Raw genomic sequence first — 21,456 nt, 5'->3', positions numbered from 1 at the left:
GACGGAGGGTTCGGCAACCGGAGGAGAAGGAGGAGGAGGACGAAGACCTAAACGCGAATACGACAAAAGTCTCCCAATCTCGAGTATCTGATATGAATGGGAATAAGGGGCAGAATAAAGTAACCAAGGTATACACTGAAGAGGAAACTAAGGGAAAGGAGGAAGCAGCTTTAGTATTTCAGTCTGCACAGGATAGCATGTTTTTTGCAAAGTCACCTTTTTGGGCATGCTGAGCTGGCTAAGTTAGTGGTGGAATTAGAAAGCACAAACCCGCCTATAAAGCCCAATATGCATCTGGGCCAGAAGGGTGAGGGGAAGGCCCATACGGAAATAGGGAGTGAGGAAGGATTGAACCTTACACAGAAGGAAACCGAACAAACATCTGGAAGGGCGAATGAGTCAGAGGGAGATGATGAACAACGTCATGAGGGAAATCCTGAAGCACTGTGTCGAATGGAAGCGGGAAGTGGAAGCGAGAGCCGCCATATTGAACCAAATTCCAATCAGGAGGGACGACTTACTGTTGAGAGAAAAAATCAGGAAGGGGTGAACGCGCATGGCCTGTCTGAAGAAGAGGTAGCAGAAGTAGGTACTGCAAGCAAAACCCAACCACGGAAACAGAAAGCACTTCGTGAGCTGGGGGACGCAAATACCTTCCCCAGGCGTTCTATTCGGTTGAGCGAGAAAATATTCCAAAAGAAGAATGACTTGGTGAACAGAGAAGGTATGTTCTCAGCATCAATTTCTGACGGGGACATATTGTTATGTAATGCTAGAGTACATAGTCCAGAAAGCAGGGAGGAGTCAGATAACCTTTGGGCAGTTGGAAAACGGTTTGGGTTAGCCTACAGAGGAGAGGAAGATGAGGTGGTTCAAGAATTTATCATAATGGAAGATAGAGATCAGGAAGTGAAGAATAATGCAGAGTAGGGTAGACAAAGAGATTTAGATGCTGATTTTTAACCTGAATATTAGAGGTATGGGGGGAGGAACAAAAGTGCGTTATTTGAGAAGGTGTATTTTGACGGAGGGAGTGGAATTCATGTGCTTACAGGAAACAAAGACTACAGAAATAACAGATGCTAGGTGTTTCTCTATTTGGGGGGATAACAACATTGGTTGGATCCATAATGGAGGGGAGAGTGGCAGAGGAAGTCTTCTCTCTTTGTGGCATAAAGATGTGTTTAAGTATGAAAGTCATTCAATGGGGAAAGGGTACATAGCTGTTGTGGGTCTGCATGGGAAATCATCTCGAAGGTGTTGTGTGGTTAATGTCTATGCAGCATGCACTCTAAAAGAGAAGAAAATTCTCTGGGAGGAATTGTCCAAGTGTAAAGAAAATTCACAGATTGGGATGTGGTGCTTCTGTGGGGATTTCAATGCTATAAGAAGACGAGCTGAAAGACAAGGGGTAGATAGGGGAGAATTTATAAAAGAGATGAAGGAGTTTAATGGGTTTATAGAGACAAATCTGCTGATGGATTTGCCCATTGTTGGGAAAAAGTTTACTTGGTTCAAAGCAAATGGAACAGCAAAGAGCAGGATAGATAGAGCTCTTGTAACAGAGGAGTGGCTACAGTGTTGGCCTACCTGCAAGCAGTATGTTCAAAGAAGGGAGGTCTCAGACCATTGTGCTTTGATGATTAAATGCCTGGACAAGGATTGGGGTCCCAAGCCCTTTAGGTCGTTAGATGCATGGCTCTCGGAAAAAGGCTTTGCTGGAATGGTGGAGGAAAAGTGGAAGTCATATTCAACCGAAGGAGGTGCAGTTAAAGGGCTTAAGGAAAAGCTTAAACTCCTGAAGGTGGATCTGAAAGTTTGGAATAGGGACGTTTTTGGGAATTTGAACTTGATCAAGAGCTCTATAATGCAGGAAATTGAGACCTTTGATGGTCAAAATTGTAACGGCCAAATGGGGGAAAGTCAGAAGCAAGCTAGAACAAATCTGATTAGAAGGCTTTGGGAGACGGATAATAAGCTAGAGTCTCTTATCCGTCAAAAGGCTAGGACAAACTGGTTCAGATTTGGTGACTCTTGCTCTAGGTTTTTCCACTCAACTCTTAGGTGGAGGAGACTAAGGAATGAAGTGAAAGGGGTAGAGGTAGCAGGCCTATGGTGTGAGGAGCCTAGTACTGTTCGAAGAGAAGCTAAAAGTCTTCTGGAGACAACTTGCGAATGATAGAGATCTTCTCTGAGGAAGAAATTAAGGAGGCGGTGTGGCAATGTGAAGGCTCAAAAAGTCCAGGCCCGGATGGATTCAATTTTAAGTTCATCAAGAAAAGCTGAAAGTACTTAAAGGCTGATTTTGTAGCTGCAATAGCGGAATTTTATAAAACAGGGTGTATTCCCAAAGGGTGCAACGCTTCGTTCATAGCACTTGTTCCAAAAGTTAAGGATCCTTGCAAGCTCGATCAGTTCAGACCCATATCCTTAGTGGGTGCGATTTATAAAGTCATTGCTAAGGTATTAGCAGGAAGGTTAAAGAAAGTGTTACCGGCAATAATAGATGAGAGCCAGTCTGCTTTTATTAAGGATAGGGGTCTCACGGATAGTGTGATATTGGTAAACGAGGTGATTGAGGATCTTAGAAGGAAGGGGAGAAGCGGGTTGTGCTTGAAAGTTGATTTTGAAAAAGCGTATGATTCGGTAAGATATGCTTGATAGGATGGGTTTTCATGTATGATATGCTTGATAGGATGGGTTTTCATGTATGATATGCTTGATAGGATGGGTTTTCATAATACCTGGATTCAATGGATCAGAGGATGTATGGAGTCAGCCACAGTGTCTGTCCTAGTCAACGGGAGTCCAACTGAAGAATTCAGACCGACAAGAGGTTTGAGACAGGGAGATCCCTTAGCACCGTTCCTCTTCACAGTTGTGGCTGAAGGTCTTGCTGGACTAGTCAGGCAGGCGATAAAAGCCAACCTTTTGGCGGGAATAAAGATTGGAAGTAAGGAGGTAGTTGTGAGCTTCCTGCAGTATGCGGATGACACCCTTTTTTTCTGCGAAGACTCATGGAGCAATGTAGTGAGTATGAAAGCAATTTTAAGGGGTTTTGAGATAGCATCTGGGCTGAAAATTAACTTCCACAAATCAAGTCTAGTAGGTATAAATGTTGACAATTCGAATCTTAGATGCTATTCAAAACTCTTAAATTGTGGTCAGATGGGATACCCGTTTAAGTACTTGGGAATAGAAGTAGGAGGAAATCCAAGGAAAGAAACGTTCTGGAAACCTGTTTTGGAAAAATTGAAGGCCAGATTAAGTGTGTGGAAGGGGAGGTATCTGTCCTTGGCAGGAAGGACCTGTGTAATTAAGTCTGTGCTCACTGCAATACCTCTCTTTTATCTGTCCGTGTTTAAAACACCAGAATCGGTCTACAAAAGCATAATTAGTATTCGGAGAAAATTTCTCTAGGGGTGGGGAAAAGAAAACAGGCCGATTTCATGGGTAAGTTGGGGAGAGGTGTGCAAGCAGAAAGAAGATGGAGGACTGGGAATTAAGGATATTAGAAAGCTGAATTTTGCCCTTGTAGCAAAATGGAGATGGCGGCTCATCTCACAAGAGCCAGGGAAGTGGAAGGAGGTATTTCTATCAAAATATGGTTTGCAACTAGAGGAGACACGGATTCCAGTGAAATATCAATCATGGTGGTGGAGAGATTTAAAGAAGATCTGTAGGGAGGGAGAAGGAGAAGGTTGGTTCAAAGAAGAGCTACGATGGAAATTAGGAAAGGGGGATAAGATTAGTTTTTGGGAGGATGTGTGGAATGGTAATACAAGTCTTAAAACTGGTTTTCCAAGATTGTATTCCTTAGCGGCGAATCAGGAGGAAAAAATTAAGGAAGCTGGAGAGTGGGAGGGATCTGAATGGCATTGGAGGATACAATGGAGGAGGGAGAGATTTGAGTGGGAATCTGAGATGGAGAGAAATCTTAGTGAAAGAATTTCAGGTTCTGATGTGAAGAGATATGTAAACGACACCCAAGTGTGGGGGAAGGATGAGCTAGAGAGGTACACGGTGAGCTTAGCCTACATTTGCCTAGGCAAGCATTTAAGAGGGACACAACACGTGATTTTTTATCTCCTCTGGAAAGCCACAGCATTCCCTAATGTGCTAGTAACAGCGTGGAGAGTGCTCATAGACAGAATTCCAACACGGGAGGCCCTGGTGAGAAGAGGTGTGCAGATGGAATCCACAGTTTGTGTTCTGTGTCGGAATATGGAGGAATCATCACAGCATCTATTCATTGAATGTGTGTTTGCGCAGCATGTTTGGTCCCTTTGCCAAAAGTGGCTGGGAATTGTGTTAGTACAAAATAATGAGATTCAATCCCATTTTGAGAGTTTTCTTTGTACTCAGGCCAGTGGAAAACAAATCTTGGTGTGGAAAGGTATTTGGGCAGCGATTATAAGAGGTATTTGGGACCAGAGAAATTCCATTCTGTTCAAACAAGGAGTTGTGGATGTAGAGGAGATGATTCAGATGGCGCAGCTAAAATCCTGGTCTTGGCTAAAACATAGAACCAAGTCTTTTAATTACTCTTTCTCAGATTGGACAATTAACCCGGGTAGTTGTATAAAGAGTGTTAAATAGATTTTCATGTCCAGCAGAGGGGTCAAGGGGGTTAGGTTGGCCCTGAGTGAATTGGGACGTAACTAGGGGAGCTCCAAAGTGCAGGTAGTAATATGTAGCAGAACTGGAAGGGCGGCTATGGTGTAGAAGAATATCTTGGACCAGTACTGGAGTGGCAAGGAATTGCAGTAATGAGGGTGAAGAACAGCTGGTGTAAGGCGGTTAGGATGACAAGGCTAGCTCGGGGCAGAGGAGAGTTTTACTTGCTAGCGATGGACAGGGGTCTAACTACATAAGAGGGAAGCAGGAAGGCACGGTCCAACAGAACATTGAGTATATGCCTGCTGTAAACTGCTATAAGGCGTGGACCATTAACCAAAAGGGCTGAGAAAGGCGTGAGGATATGCAGCAAATGGGTGCATTGGTTGTTGGCAGGTACTGTGAAGATTGGAGCTGCTGCTTATAGGTGCTAAGGTGAAATGGACTTGGCCAGTTTGGATGAGGGCGCTGCAATGGCTGAGTTCGGTGCAAGATGGAATAGAGGAGTTCCCAGGTGTAGGTTTGGATTGGTATAGTGCAGATAAGGAATGGAATGGTGAAAGGTTAGTAGGTGCGCCACACTCATCCACTGATATATACCATAACAGGGAAAGATAACAGATGCATTCTCTGTGGATGGAAAATAGATTTTCTGTGGAAGGTTTCTGGTTACGAAGGAATGAAACTGTGTGCAGATTGGGGTTCCCGATATTTTGCTATCTTGGATAGGCCATGCTTATGGGTGATTTAGTAATAGGAATGAATGGAAGAGTGGGATTGTGCTTTCCCATACTGCCGAAGCTTAAAGGATTTTATGCAGCAAATGGTTTTGGATGGTAGAAGTCACTTGTAGCTATATCTATAAGGTTTCTACAGGTTCACACGTGTAAGTAGCTATAAGTACTTTTTGTATACGGGTTGGGACACCCCTTAAGTGTCCCAGTTTTAATTAAATTAATTCTTTGCTGATAAAAAAAAAATTTCACACTCATCAAAACTTTTCTTAAAATACGTGTTTAGAATCAAATTGAAATAAAATTAATTAAAGTAACCAATTATGTTTGATTTGACGATTTCTTGATTGTTTGATTACTTTCATATATCCTTTTCTGTTATCTAGCTTACTACACAATCTCTATTGTAGAATTTTGAAGAGACACTTACCAAAAAATATACCTATTTAATTTGTTATTTTTAACCAAATTTAGTTTCTCAGTTATTATTATATTTGATCAAGTTTTAAATTACAATTAAAAGAACTAGGTTGCTACAAATACCATAGTATAATGAACATATGGGAAAACTTTGAACACATTTTTAAATTTGGTAACAATTATTTTTAAACTTTCAATAGGAAATAACTCAGGCAATGTAAATATTGTAAATATTATAGATGAACAATGTTTAATAAGTTCCATGCAAATAAATAACTAATATGCAATATCAAATACTTGCATCTAGTGGAGCATTAGTGGCAATCTCCATGGAATAACTTGAAGAACTAATGAAGTCAGGCAATGTTGTTTGGTCAGAGAAGATTCTTTTCAATGTTTCATATGGATACAGAGAAGGCTTTGGAGGTATTTCAAGGTTCTCAATGTCTCCTTCAAGCATTTCGACTACCTTATTAATGGAAGGACGATCATTTGGTTTTAATTGTATGCACCAAAGTGAAACTATCATCATCTTTTTTGTAATTTTCTTCTCATCCTCTATGACATCTTGGATTTCTATATCTCTCTCTTTGTCAAGTTGATCATAAATCCAAAAGGGAAAGTAAAGTTGGCTTGAATGCTCGGCATGGGGGTTTAAGTTTTTCCTCTTGCTTGCTATCTCCATCAGAAGCATTCCAAAACTATAAACATCAGACTTATATGATATTCTTCCTATATTTGTATAAAACAATTCTGGAGCCATGTATCCAATTGTCCCTCTTGCTGCTGTCATAGTCACAACACTTTTGTTTGTTGGATATAGTTTTGCCAATCCGAAGTCAGAGACTTTTGGGGTGAATTTTTCATCAAGCAGGATGTTGTGGGGTTTAATGTCAAAATGCAAAATCTGCATCTCACACCCATGGTGTAGATATGAAATCCCACGTGCTACTCCAATTGCTATATTATATATTGTGTCATAGGTTAAATGTGGATTTTCTTCTCTCGAAAATATAAATTTATCTAGAGATCCATTGGGCATGAACTCATAAACAATGGCTCTTTTTGAGCTCTCAGCACAATATCCAATTAAGTGCACTACATTTTGATGATGTATTGTTCCAATTGTTGCAACTTCATTGATAAAGTCTTGTCCATTACCTTTTGAGTTTTGTAACACTTTTATAGCGACACAAGATCCACTACGCAACTTTCCTTTAAATACAGAGCCATAACCTCCTTCATCCAATTTTTCACCAAAACCTTTGGCCATCTTCTTAATTTCCTTGTATGTGTATCGAATAGGCATCAAGCTATTTTGCTCTAAATAACTTTCAATATTTTCATATTCTGAAGAATGTCTTCTTCTCCACTTGTATATCAAAAGAACAATAAGCAATATCGTGCCTACAACATATCTAACTATGAAGTATGGTATAACATAGTGTCCCAATGTAATCGTTACTGAGCCATATGCACCGTAACGTTTAAGATTTTGGTTTGGCCCATATATTACTAAAATTAATCCTGTGAATTAATATGACAAATGTCATCATACTGTAATGAAGAAAGAAAAAAGAAATTCACACCTTCCTTAAAATAAATAAAAAAATCACTTGTAAACTTTTTTTATTAATAAAATAATAATAAATCTTTAAACTTTTAAATTTATTTATATTTATTATTATTATTATCTATACTATTGTATAGTGCGAATATAAATAATTATTTTTATGTTATATTTTAATTAAAATATTATATACTTTAATAAATAAAACATAATTTTTTATTTTATAAAATGAGTAATTAAATAACTTATTTCTATTAAAAATAATATATCATTATAAAAAAAAACATTTGATAACTATCTTTGACGTTATTTATAATTATATAATTTTACCTTTTAATAAATAAATAACATGAATTTTATAAAAAAAATACTTCTTTATTTAATTAAATAATTTATCTCTATTAAAAAAAATATGTAAATAACTTTTTTACTTAAAAAGCGGTGGTTAAAAACTTTTTTAGTACATGCGCGCCTATGTATCCAATTTTTTTTATTCAAATAAAACAAAGAAAACACTAAGGGTGGTTAAAAACTCTGTGCCCTTTATATAGTGTATAGATAGCCACCATATGTTATTTTAGTATTATTTTAACAAAATTATATACATTTTAAATTTTATAATTTTATTCTTTTTCAATATCTTGTTTAGAAAATTATTTATTTTTAAAATTATATTTTTTTAATGTAATAAAAATGTGGATGAGTTTTCCCAAAAAAAGTTGTTAACATATAGAATGGAAAAAAGTTACTCTTTTAGCACCTGTACACAAATTGTTATTATTAAAAGTATATTGGAAGAGTCCAAGAATCAAAGTGATAGATTTCATCAATAAAAAATTAATAATAAAGTGAAATTATTATAGAACTATTTTTCCAAAAATAGTATGTACAAATAATATTAGTTATATTTGGAAAATTGTTTTACAAATATTTTTATAAAAGAAAATAAAAAAAATAAAAATGAAATAAAATTATTTATAAATTAGAAATTAAAATTTAAAAAGGTTATATAAAAGAATGTCTAAAAAATAGTTTACATATAAATTAGTTTTAAATTTAAAAGAATTTATTTATTTTTTATGCAAATAAATATATTTATAAAAAAACTTGTTACATCATACTTATTATTTATAGAAATAGAGGAATAAAACCGTGGGATAGAGACAAAGTAAACTATTCTTTCCCTTTTTACTTAAAAAATATATATAGAAATAGAGGAACTCACCGTATATGATATCACCAATAGTCTCTGCAAAAAATAAAAAATAAAAAAAATCTTTTGAGTTAATAAATAGTTTGACAAAATTAAAATAAAATATTCTTTTACATAAAAGGTCAAAATAAAAAGTAATTTAAAATCTAGGGAACGATTTGGTGTTTTACTCGTTTTTTCCATTGTTATAACTTTCCATTGTTATATCTTATTGTGAAATCTTTGTTTACGTAATTTACAAAATGTTATTTTATCCTTCATAGACGCGGAAGGTAATTTTGGATTTCCAATTTACTGCGATTTTTAATTGTCTAAATTTAAATTTTAAAGACGGTTTTCAACATTTTAAACTAGAAAAGAAATAAAACATGATTTTGGGAGGTTATTTGCCATAATTAATTGTCATCAAATGAAAGTTTCTTACTATAATTAATTGTCATCAAAGGGAGGTTAATTACCATTAATTGTATTTATTATTGTTGTCTCCTAAAACCACTATATATAGTGGCTTCCTTCAAGCAATGTAACACACACTTGCTTCCTCTCTCTTCTCCTATACTATTTCTGCTCTTAGGTGTAAGTGTTTTTAACCCATATAGAGAGGATTTGTTTTAGGGCTATTTATCTATTAGTCTTAGAGAAATTCATATTGTACTCCCAGTACCATTATACTTCAACCAGGATCTGTTGTTCAATAATGTCAAAATTGGATATTGAGAAATTTGGTGGTAAAATCAGTTTTGCTATCTGGCGAGTCCAGATGCTAGCTGTTCTCACCCAGAATGGTTTAAAGAAAGTTTTGACAGGTAAAATGATGAGACCAACCACTATGACGGAGGAGCAGTGGGATGAGATGGATGAAAAGGCATTGTCTGCAATCCAGTTATGCTTGTCCCGTGAGGTGTTGCGTGAGGTCATCAATGAGAAAACTACAACAGGCATATGGATTAAATTGGAGTCTCTATACATGACCAAAAGTCTTGCAAACAAACTCTGGTTAAAGGAGCGACTCTTTACACTCTGAATGTTTGAAGGTACTCCCATCCAATCTCACCTTGATGAATTTAATTCCATCATAATTGATTTGGAAAATTTGGATGTTAAAATTGATGATGAGGATAAAGTTGTTCTACTTATTGTTTCTCTAACACCCTCGCATCGACAATTCAAAGAAATTATGTTATACGGTAATTATCTTACCTTAAGCTTTGATGATGTCAAGACTAATTTACTAGCCAAAGAAAATTTTGATACTCAAATTCATTCTGAAAGTTCTGGTGAAGGATTAGTAGTTAGAAGGAGAAACCAAGAGAAAGGTAGGAACACTAAACATAAATCTAGGTCAAAATCTAGAGGCAAGAACTCCAAATATTGTCGTTATTGCAAGAAAAAGGGACACGAGATCTCTGAATGTTATAAATTGAAAAATAAGCAAGATAGAGAAGATAAGGGAAATGGTAAACAACCAGAAAAATTTGCCGAAGCTAGTATTGTTGAAACTGAATCTGATGGGGATTGTTTTGTAGCTTCCAACACTGAACAAAAGTCTAAAAATGAATGGATTCTTGATTCTGGTTGTACTTTTCACATGTCTCACAATAGAGATTGGTTTACCACATATGAACCACTTTATAATGGTCTTGTTTTGATGGGAAATGATGCTCAATGCAAAGTTGCTGGTGAAGGAACAATCAAAATCAAGACACATGATGGAATTGTTAGAACTTTAACAGGTGTCAGATATGTCCCTAAGTTGAAACGCAATCTCATTTCCTTAGGCACCCTTGAATCTCATGGGTGCTGATACTCAGCTGAAGGTGGAGTTTTAAAAGTGTCTAAATGAGCTCTTGTGTTACTAAAGGCAATTCGATGTGATAGTTTGTATGTGCTGCAGGATTCAACCGTTACAGGTTCTGCAGCTGTTGCCTCACCCAACAAAGATAACACCAAGTTGTGGCATATGAGATTAGGCCACATGAGTGAGAAGGGAATTCTAATCCTCAAGAAGAAGGGTCACCTTGGTAACCACTGTACTGGAAAGGTTGATTTCTGTGAACATTGCATTTTTGGTAAGCAGAAAAAGGTTAGTTTTTCTAAAGCCATACACAAAACCAAAGGTACTTTGGATTATATTCATTCGGATCTTTGGGGTCCGTCAAAAGTTCCCTCCAGAGGTAAATGTCGTTATATGATGACAATTATTGATGATTTCTCACGAAAACTATGAGTGTATTTCCTTAAACATAAGAATGAAACATTTTCCACTTTTAAAGAGTGGAAATTATTGATTGAGAATCAGATTGGCAAGAAGATAAAGAGGCTAAGGACAAACAATGGCCTTGAGTTCTGTTCGAATGAATTCAATGACTTCTGCAAGAAAGAAGGCATTTCCAGACACCTCACCATCCAGGGACTCCACAACAGAACGGGGTTGCAGAAAGAATGAATAGAACTATCCTGGAGAGAGTTCGTTGCATGTTCTCCCATTCTGGTTTGAGCAAATGTTTTTGGGTTGAAGCGGCTTCAACGACATGTTATCTGATAAACCGCTCTCCTAACAAATCAATTGATTGCAACATTCCAGAAGAAGTTTGGTCAGGTAACTCTGTTGATTATTCTAATCTTAAAATATTTGGTTGCCCTGCTTATTCTCATGTAAACGAGGGAAAATTAGAACCTCGTGCTAAGAAGTAGCTATGATAATTGTGTTTATTTTCAAAAGACATCTGATGGGTCATTTATATACTTGTTGTTATATGTTGATGACATGTTGATTGTCGCAAGAGATAAATCTTTAGTTAACAAGTTAAAGGCTCAGCTTAGTAGTGAATTTGATATGAAGGACTTAGGTCCTACCAAGAAAATTTTAGGAATTGAGATCAACATAGTTCGTCAAGCTGGAAAACTTTTTCTATCACAAAAGAAGTATGTTCTTAAGATGCTTGACAAATTTGGAATGCGAGATTGCAAAGCTGTTAATACTCCAATTGCCTCCCACTTCAAGTTGTCATCATATCAGTGTCCAAAATTAGACGAGGACAAAAATCGCATGTCACATGTCCCGTATTCAAATGCAATTGGAAGTCTCATGTATGCTATGGTATGTACTAGACCTGATTTAGCTTATGTTGTTAGCATTGTTAGCAAGTTCATGCATAATCCAGGCAAGGCACACTGGGAAGCCATTAAATGGATACATCGTTATCTGAAAGGTTCTCCAGATCTTGGTTTGGTATTTGATCAACATAGAGCCGATACCGGAGGAGCAGTTGGCTATGTTGATGCTGACTATGATGGTGATTTAGATCGGAGAAGTTCACTTTCAGCCTACATTTTTACCCTATGTGGGTCTACTATTAGCTGGTATTCTTCACTTCAAGCCATTGCGGCTTTGTCCACCACTGAAGCAGAATATATTGCTGCTACAGAAGGTATGAAAGAGGCTATATGGCTTCGAGGCTTGGTAAGTGAACTTGGTCCTCAACAAGATGTTCTTGTTATATTTTGTGATAGTCAAGAGTGTTGTCCACTTAACCAGGAACAGTAAGTATCACTCAAGGACCAAGCACATTGAAATTAAACACCATTTTATCCGAGACATTGTTGATACAGGAGATATAATTGTTGAAAAAATTCATACAGCCGAAAATCCTGCAGACATGTTGACCAAGCCACTTCCATCGGCTAAGTTCGATCATTGCCTGAACTTAGCTGGTATTATCCATACTTAATCAAGGCTTCTTGGCGAGAGATTGTTCCGGTCAAAGGCAAGTCAAGGTGGAGATTTGTGGGTTATGACTCACTTTTCCATTTTCTTGATATAATTTGGAGGTTACTTGCCACAATTAATTGTCATCAAATGGAGGTTTCTTACTACAATTAATTGTCATCAAAAGGGAGGTTAATTACCATTAATTGTATTTATTATTGTTGTCTCCTAGAACCACTATATATAGTGGCTTCCTTCAAGCAATGTAACACACAACAAACAACAACACACACTTGCTTCCTCTCTCTTCTCCTATACTCTCTATTTCTGCTCTTAGGTGTAAGTGTTTAACCCATATAGAGAGGATTTGTTTTAGGGCTATTTATCTATTAGTCTGGGAGGAATTCATTGTACTCCCAGTACCATTATAGTGGAAGTTTTGGCTCTCTCGCCGGTGGTTTTTTACCTCTATTTAAAGGGGTTTGCCACCTAAAAATTTCTGGTATCATTCTCATTTTCTTTGTTACTTTAATTTCTCATAATCTTTGGTTGAAATTATTACGCTTCCGCACACGATATCCCTACAACTTCTCTTCTCTCCCACCTTTTATGAATTTTTATATTTTTTTATTTCATGGAACTAAAGTCTATAACTCATTTAGCACTACTAGTAGGGTTGCCAGGTCGCCAGGTTGGGCAGACATCTAGGCTCATATAAAAACTTTCCTATTTGAGTGTGTACCATGAAGAAGAAGATGAATAATGCATAATAGGAAAGAATCAAGTCAATGGAGGTTCAAATCTCAAGGGACAAAGTTCATACATATAAAGAAAGTATTTGAAGAACAAATATATGTTAAAGACTCATCAATCTCATCAAAGCCAATATTTCCATATTTAGAGTCTAATACGTGGAAGATGATGAACAATACAAAGAAAAGAATATTCAAGTGAAGAAATGATTCAAGCTTCAATGTTTAGATTGAATATAGTTAAAGAAGAATTTTGAAATGTTTACAATGACTCAAGAAAGCGCAGATTGCACTAGAGAAGAAGTTTTCATTTCAAGCGTCTAGTGCATTCAAGGAGAAGAACAACGTGGAAGATTCAAGAGGATATCTCAATAAAGAGTATTAAAGCCTTAGCATTCATATTGGAAGTGTTGGGTATGAAGCCAGGACCAATTGGGTTGAGCTGACTAGACACCATGTTTAGTGAGTGGGTTTAATCATTGTGTCCCCTTTATAATTTATATTTAAAGAGATCATTGTACTTAATTGGTGTGCAACAGGATAGAAATGAAAACCTAATAGTTGCCCGTGTGGATGTAGGTTGTAGTTGGCGACCGAACCACGTTAAATCCTGTGTTGTTTATTTTCTGCAGTTGATTCGTGATTATGTGTGTTGCTTCCGCGTGCGTCTTTTCCCATAAAGTGGCATCAGAGCTTGGTTCGTTTAGACACTAGAGATCTAATCAGCAGAATTAATCGATGACAAGACATGAAAATTGAGGTTGCAGTAGCGTCCCAAAGCTAGGGTTTCGCAGAGGCAGCAACAGCGTCCCAAAGCTAAGGTTTCGCAAAGCGACATCAACGTCCCAACGCTAGGGTTTCGTAGGGGCTGCAATAGCGTCCCAAAGCTAGGGTTTCGCAGAGGCGACAACAACGTCTTAAAGCTAGGGTTTCACAGGGGTTGCAATAGCATCCCAGAGTTAGGGTTTCATAGAGGCGGCAGCAGTGTCACAAAGCTAGGGTTTCGTAGGGGTTGCAGCGGCGTCCCAAAGTTAGGGTTTCACAGTGGCCCAAGATTCGCGACAGCCCAGACCTCCGACTCGCGGTAGGTGCACACAGTAGGCGGTGCGACGTGTAGCGGTGTGGGTTGCTCGTAGTAGGGTCATGTCCAGGCAGTGCGACGACGGATCGTGTTTCGCGGCTAACACGTGCAGGTTCTTGCGGTGAGCGAGACGACATAGAGGTGCAGTGTGATAACAGTAACGGAAGACGCAGAGTGGCGCGTGCTTTAATCTGCTAGTGCAGTAGTGACGGTGCGGTGCTAGGTGCAGGGTGTGGCTGCTTTTCGTTGCGACACGAATTTAAGACAGTTCAGTTGCTGAGCACATTAATAAAATGAATTTGATCTTAGCCAGACTTATGTCAGTGGGCATTAAGTTCAATGATGAAGTTCAAGCTTTACTACTGCTATTGTCTTTGCCTAACAGTTGGTCTGGAACGGTTACAACAGTTACCACTTCAGCAGGATCCGATGGATTCACTTTTGAGAAGATTCGTGATCTCATTCTTGGTAAGGATGTTCGAAGAAGGAGTTATGGGGAATTATGTAGTGAATCACTATATGTCATTAGAGGTAAGAAAAATATTAGGGATAGTGGAAGCAAGAACAAAAGAAGGAGTTAGTGAAAGACTCGGAATTGCTCAAGTGTAACATGTTGGATCTGCAAGGAGGTGGGGCATTTCAGGAATCAATGCCCAAATGATAAATAAGTCAACATTGCAGAAGACTTCGCGGACGAGGACCTTTTAGTCTGTTGCGCGGATAGCAGTGTGAATTCCTGGGTCATGAGTTCTGAAGCATTGCATAATCTAGTTATTGGAGACTTTGGAAAGGTAAGACTAGCAGACAACAAAACTATTGATGTTACGGGCATGGGTGACATAGTGTTGAAGACGTCAGTCAGTTTTTGGACTTTGAAGGATGTCAGAGTTGTTCCAAGCTTGACTTAAAGTTTGATTTTTGTTAGGTAGTTGGACGAACAGGAACATTATGTGAAGTTCGGAAATCAGCAGTGGAAGGTCGTCAAGGGAAATCTTGTCATGGCCTGCGGAAGAAAGGGAGGTTCACTGTATATGGTCGGATTACCGTCTGAGGGAGTGACCGTCCCAGTTCAGAAGATAAACAAAGTCCGGTTCACAGAATCTCGTGGGCAGAAGAGGGTTGTCTTTACAAGAGAGAAACCTAGAGCCACAAGTCAGATTCAGGATGAACGAGCATGGAAAGGTTCAGGTAGACCAGTTAGAGGTACTTATGGCAGTGGGAGCACGAGTCCTGCTTCAGCTGAGGTTCTTAGACGGTAGTGGGTTAGGAGAACCAGTATTCTAGCTGTTGAAACTTTTCCAGAAAATTTCTTGTTGAATATGGAAAGTGTTTGTTCTCAGGTTGTTCCAGGATCCGTCAGTTCTTGCAAGTGGGAGCCGGTAGGAACAGAGAACGGGTCAGTGACAGTTTCAATCATGACTGACGTGTTGAAACTCAGGGGAGTTTTAACGAAGTCTTCAAAATGATTAAGAAGGCTGGTGGCAACTAGTGGTGGAACATTGAGTTTCGTCGACAGATTACAGAAGTACATGTACACAGTTGAAATGCAGGTGAACATTGTTATGTGGCTTCAAGTGGGAGATTGTTGGGTATGAAGTCAGGACCAATTGGGTTGGGCCGATTAGACACCATGTTTAGTGAATGGACTTAATCATTGTGTCCCCTTTATAATTTCTATTTAAAGAGATCATTGTACTTGTAATTGGTGTGCAATAGGACAGAAATGAAAACCTAATAGTTGTCCGTGTGGATGTAGGTTGCAGTTGGCGACCGAACAACGTTAAATCCTGTGTTGTTTATTTTCTGCAGTTGATTTTTGATTATGTGTGTTGCTTCCGCGTGCATTTTTTTCGATTAGGAAGAACAAAAAGACACAATTTGAAATGCCTCACATGCTCAAAACATGCAAAGATCAATCAAGAGTAATTATTTCTAAAAATCGAGCGTCTAATAGCTATTATGAAGAGTGAAGAACCTTAATGTCTCAACGATCATATTCAAAAAGTTATATAAAGACCTTGAAGATGATGAACATTCAAAAAGTACATAAATGATTTTAAAGTTGTGCTTTAGATTTGTGCATACACATTCATATAAGCTATTGTAGAGTGATTTGTGAGAATTGGGTTGTGAACTTAACCATTGTAAATTCTTCAAACTATGAAGTATACCCTATGACTTTTTATTTTTCTCTTAAAATGAAAGTGTTTTCTAATTATATTGAAAGGTCTTGATCTAAGGGAGAGATTGGGACTGGTGACCTGTAAAACTATAAGAATACTGGTGTACCTTAAGAGGTGGACAATATTTGTATAACCTGAAGAGACGTATAATACTTGTGATATTAAAAGGCTCTTGACTAGCCTACTCAAACGGTCTGGACATAACCCTTATTATTGGGTGAACCAATATAAATTTTGTGTGCATTTCTCTCTGTTTATTTATTACTTGTTAGATTTTGCATTTGCTTTGTTTTTTAGGTTTGAGATTTCAGTTTAGGCTCCATTCAACCTCCCTTATGGAATCAACTGTACCTTTAACTTGTTTCCCTTTTCTTCTACTAATTGTTATGTGTAAGATCCTCAATCTGGAAGGCTGAATAGGAAAGTTGTAGATAAGGGGACTTTATATATTGGATGAGTTAAAGAATCTAGTTGTGACAACCTCCACTATTGATTTATCATCTCTGTCATCTTTATATATTGGACATGTTTATTTTTCTGGGTTAAATTACTTAGTAACTAGAGTTTTAGGCAAGTTACAAATTGGTGATATTTCTAGTTGTGGTTGTAAAATGGAAAATGAGTAACTTAATCATATTCTACTACACTGTAATAAATCTTATATTGTCTAGGTTATGTGTGATAAATTGGTTAGGATCTAATTTGTACACAACTGGGACATAATGGAACATTTCCAAACTTTAAACTATGTGAATTTAAATGATAGATAAAAATAATATGGAAGGAAGTATGGATAGTTATTGTGTGGACAATTTGGAACCATTGAAACAAGATTATCTTTAAGGAAGGGAAAGTATACATGAAATATTTTGTATGACACAACTGAATGTGTGGGTATGGCTGACCCATAACGTGCCTACAACTAATTTCTCCTATTCGGATTGGGTGTTATATATAAAAAAACTTGTGACTAGTGAATAAAATGAAGTGGTAGAGGGGTGTGAAAATATTGTAGAGTTTGTCGCTATAAGTTGTAACAAAAATGTAGGGAAGGGCTTGAAAGTGCAGAGTGACCTTGTTACTGGCTATATTTGTTGTCGATGCAGAGTGAAGGAACTGAAAAGGGAAAATGGTTATGTTTTTTTATCTCAAATGTTGTTTAGTTCCAAGTTGTAAAAAATGTAAAAAAAAAAAAACCTACTGGAATACGAAGGAAGAAGTAGTTGAATTGTTGAATATCTGTGATGGTTCTTGTTTGGAATATATGTTTGTTGTTTTGCATAATTGTAATGATTATCCTTAGAAAAATTGGTAAAACTTTTAGTGTAGTTAAAGTCACCTCTTTGAGGATCTTTGAGGATGATGAGTGTTTTTTTTTTTTCATGTTATAATATCTGAGAATAACTCTATGTCATGATTGGTAACCAAAGGTTGGAAAGGTGTGTGTACATGAGCATGGATATGCAAAAAAAAAAAAAAAAAAAGTGAATTACTTCTCTATTGCAGTGGAGGCTCGACATAGCTTTGAGCAACAATACTTACAACTCTATCAAGGATATGAATAGAAATAGAGTAGGCCTAAGCACCACATCACATACAATTACTAGATTAAGGATGTGACATACAATTACTAGATTAGGAATGTAAAAAGATTCTAGTGTTGAAGTTATACTTATCCAATATAGATTTGAGAATGGTCTATAGCTAAAACTGCAAACCTGATGCAGTATTAACCTATCACAAGGGTTCTCTATATATATATATAAGTCGTTATCTTTTGTTCTCAATTACAATTAGTATTTGAATGCTTAAACCGAGAATAGGAAAAAAAATCATTTTAAAATGGAAGGGAAAACAATTTTAATTTGAAAGAACAATATAAAAATTTCAAATTTAAATTAAAAGATTAAAACTATATTTAAGCATGAAAAAATGTGTAATAGGTAACATGATAATTATGTAGAATCAAAATTAGTTTTTGGTATTACGTACCAATTCAAACATAGGTAATCCAAAGAGGTAGAATTCTGACCTGAAACATAGTGCAGCCACCAAGCTATTCATACAAAAAGAACAGAGTATCAATATCAGAGAAGCACAACGCAACAAGCAAGACTATTTACATAATTTCACAAAGGTTATGTTCATAATCTATCTAAATGCTTTTATTTCTTTTTGAAACCAAAAAATGTTATACATGAGTTCATGCATATCATAAATTAACTTTTCTTAAAAAATATTTAATTAATGAAGTGATGTTTTATCGATAATACGGAACTGAAATCTAAGATGTTAAAATATAGTTTTTTGAATAGGTAAAAGACGGTTTTAGTGATAATGGATAAATATCTCTTATTTATATGGGGAGTTAATTGAATAAATATAGGTATTTATTAAAGAAGATAATGGAGATAAATACAAATTACCTTTAGTCAGTGATTAATGAAAGAAAAAATATCAATTTCTCTTAACATAAAAAAAATTAATTAGAAAGATTTGCAAATTATAGAGTGGACAAAGATTATTGTTTTAAAGTGTGAAGTTTTGAATCAAAAGAATGAAATCACTATGACTATAGCAATAAATACAATAAGCATTGACATCTGAAAAAGAATTTAGTAAATCTTTAAATCTTGCTAAAAACAAGTTTACAATAACTATGCAAAACACTTAACCTTAATCAGAATAACGAAGAAATAGTTATCAAAACGTTATTATATCAGGGGAATACCAAAATCAATTACATAAACGTAAATTCAAAACTTAGAGAATTAAAAATTTAGTTATTATGATAATTCATAATAAAGAGCAGCCTCCAAAACATCAAAGAAAAATTATAATAAAATATATAAAAAAAAGTTAAGTACAAGAGAATCCTTTATTGATTATTAAAGATTATATCATTACTATTGTTATTATTACAGAAATTGTTTAATAATTTTTACTTTATTTATTTACTATAAGAAAAACAAACTAAATTAAACGGTTTCAGACGGCTTTGAAGCATTTTATGGAAATAGGTGAATTGAAAGCCAACTATTTTTATAAAATGATTTAATAAGGTTTGATTTTTTTAAATATATAGATATATTTATCTATACTTTATAATAATATTTAATAATATTTTATTATTATACAATTTTTTCTATGTTATCTTTAATGATATGTTTAAATTACAATACAAATTTACAAAATAAATATAAAATACAGGGAAAAGAACTAATTATAAAAAAATAACTATTCACATTTTACATTTAATTAAATTATAAATATTTAAAATATTTGATTCCTTATAATTAATTTTTTTATAATGTAAATTCAATATAATATATATAATATATTTTATTATTTTATTTTGATATAATAAAAAACTCACATAATATACAAAATAATATACACGTGTTTATAAAAATTTATAATAAAAAAATGTACAGATAGAGTGTTTAGCTCGTAAATATAAAAAATAAAAAATAAACAAACTCAAATTTAACCGAACAATTGGGTTTAGTTTTACTTGTAAAAAGAAACATTAAAAACAGAGTCTGAACTGCCTTACCTTCTTTGTAGCATTCAAGGGTCTGGCTAGAAGAACTGAAATAGCAGTCAGTATCTGCACAACGATCATGACAGACGAGAGGAATCCATGAAAGCTCAAATCCATAGACTAGCGCAGTATGCATCATGGCATATGAATATGTATTTGTGTCCAAACCCCACCAAGATGTGGGAGCAACCAGCTTCACATCACAACCAACTTCAATGTCCTCTGCAATTAGGTCACCAGCCACAGTGTATATGTAGCCGGTCGACTCCCAAGTCACGCATCCACCAGTATCCACATACTTAGGGATCTCAGTCACTCCATGGCTACAATTCAAAAACACTATATGCTCATAAACAAGCGGCTCGGTATAATAATACCGGTAAACCGAAGGAATTGTTTGGTAAGAAGAAGTATTCTTGGGACTATAATAATGGAGATACGGAGGAATTGGTTGGTAAGAAGGAGTGAAATTGGATGGAGAGAAGAAATAGCGAGGAAGAGAAGAGCAGTTTGTTTGTTGAAGTCCAGGATCCACCACTCGGATTGTGAAATTATTGTAGTTGAAGGCCTGCACATGAAATGTTCCCGAGTACAAAGAGAAGAGCGCTATATTGTTTTTACAAGATAGCTCATAGCCGGTGAGACCGCACCCTTTTGCGTCTCCTTTCAATCGGAATGGATAAGATATGTTGCTGATTTTCCCACAGGAAGAGGGGGGGCAAGCATCTTCTCCATGAATTAGGTGGAGCAGAAACACCAAGATTATCAAAGCTCTCTCTCTCCACATGGTTACTCCCAAACTCTTTTCTGTTTAAACTTCTACTGCCAACACAATCCAAGCTGACATTTAAAGACAGATTTCACGAACACACGAACAGTGTATAAACCAGTAAAAGAAAATTTATATATTTACAGTAAAAGTATATTTTATATAATTATAATTTTAAAATTTTAAAAAGTCTTTAATATTTTTATCAAAAAATTTATCATTTTTATTATTTTAAAATTAGATATGTTTTCTTTATTTAGTCAAGTCATTTTATTTAAGCTAGTTGATTAATTACATTTAAATTTTATTTGTTTTAGAATTTTTTATTTCTCAATTTTAAGGGTTACGTCTATTTTTTTTACAACTTTTATTCTGTGTATTAAAATCTTAGTTATGTGTAATAAATTATGTAATAAAATATTAGTTATTTCATTGTTGATTTTTTTTCTTTAATTTGAACTACATAGCAAATAAAGAAGTAACTCAATAAAAAAATATTACAATAAATATTTGATACCTACTCAACGAATTCTTTAAATGAGTTTTTTATTTTGTACTTAAACAACATAGTATAAAGCATAATAGTTTACTAGTATCAGTTTTCGACATACATAAACATTTTTTTTATGTCTTTTGTCTCGTTGAAAAGATGCAATTATTCTTACTTCATCTGATTGAACACACAAACACTTTCATTGTACACTTCATGATACAATTCTTCTTGTGTATTGGATGTAATTGATGGAAAGCGGCGAAAGACTTGTAGATTTGTAGAAGAAACATCGAATGACTATGGAGGTTTATGGGTTTGGGTGTGAGTTTAGAAGGTGCAAGGGTCAAGGAAGAGGTTAGACCAACTTCCTT

The 21,456-nt window shown here is 35.7% G+C and overlaps 2 protein-coding genes across 2 annotated transcripts; one reads left to right on the top strand and one right to left on the bottom strand.

Moving 5' to 3' along the window:
- Window positions 1-979: 979 nt before the first annotated feature.
- LOC137815484 (uncharacterized) lies at window positions 980-4,599 on the top strand. The gene is made up of 4 exons (XM_068618601.1): window positions 980-2,129; window positions 2,339-2,636; window positions 2,727-3,312; window positions 3,421-4,599. Exons 1-4 carry the CDS (start codon window positions 980-982, stop codon window positions 4,597-4,599), a joined length of 3,213 nt encoding a protein of 1,070 aa, XP_068474702.1.
- A 1,342-nt stretch (window positions 4,600-5,941) lies between these two features.
- On the bottom strand, window positions 5,942-20,663 carry LOC150029511 (LEAF RUST 10 DISEASE-RESISTANCE LOCUS RECEPTOR-LIKE PROTEIN KINASE-like 2.1). The gene is made up of 4 exons (XM_068615788.2): window positions 19,836-20,663; window positions 18,312-18,335; window positions 8,567-8,590; window positions 5,942-7,298 (listed from the first exon to the last, which is right to left on the bottom strand). The coding sequence occupies exons 1-4, from the start codon at window positions 20,608-20,610 to the stop codon at window positions 6,061-6,063; spliced, it is 2,061 nt and encodes a 686-aa protein (XP_068471889.1). The 5' UTR covers window positions 20,611-20,663; the 3' UTR covers window positions 5,942-6,060.
- Window positions 20,664-21,456: the final 793 nt, after the last annotated feature.

This window comes from Phaseolus vulgaris, chromosome 1 (assembly GCF_051622355.1).
Source record: "Phaseolus vulgaris cultivar YP4 chromosome 1, ASM5162235v1, whole genome shotgun sequence".
Taxonomy (NCBI): Eukaryota; Viridiplantae; Streptophyta; class Magnoliopsida; order Fabales; family Fabaceae; genus Phaseolus; species Phaseolus vulgaris.
The sequence above is the reverse complement of the archived record's forward strand: the minus strand, read 5'-3'. Positions and strand labels throughout refer to the sequence as shown.

What these genes read in the sequence shown, in the direction of transcription:
- LOC150029511 (XM_068615788.2), bottom strand. Translation starts at nt 20,610, where the DNA reads ATGTGGAGAGAGAGAGCTTTGATAATCTTGGTGTTTCTGCTCCACCTA. An exon ending in GTGGCTGCACTATGTTTCAG is followed by an intron (nt 8,591 to 18,311) that starts GTCAGAATTCTA and finishes TATTTTTTGCAG; the next exon opens with AGACTATTGGTGATATCATA. An exon ending in TATTGGTGATATCATATACG is followed by an intron (nt 7,299 to 8,566) that starts GTGAGTTCCTCT and finishes ATTAATTCACAG; the next exon opens with GATTAATTTTAGTAATATAT.
- LOC137815484 (XM_068618601.1), top strand. Translation starts at nt 980, where the DNA reads ATGGGGGGAGGAACAAAAGTGCGTTATTTGAGAAGGTGTATTTTGACG. An exon ending in CCTATGGTGTGAGGAGCCTA is followed by an intron (nt 2,130 to 2,338) that starts GTACTGTTCGAA and finishes TTTATAAAACAG; the next exon opens with GGTGTATTCCCAAAGGGTGC. An exon ending in AAAGTTGATTTTGAAAAAGC is followed by an intron (nt 2,637 to 2,726) that starts GTATGATTCGGT and finishes TATGCTTGATAG; the next exon opens with GATGGGTTTTCATAATACCT.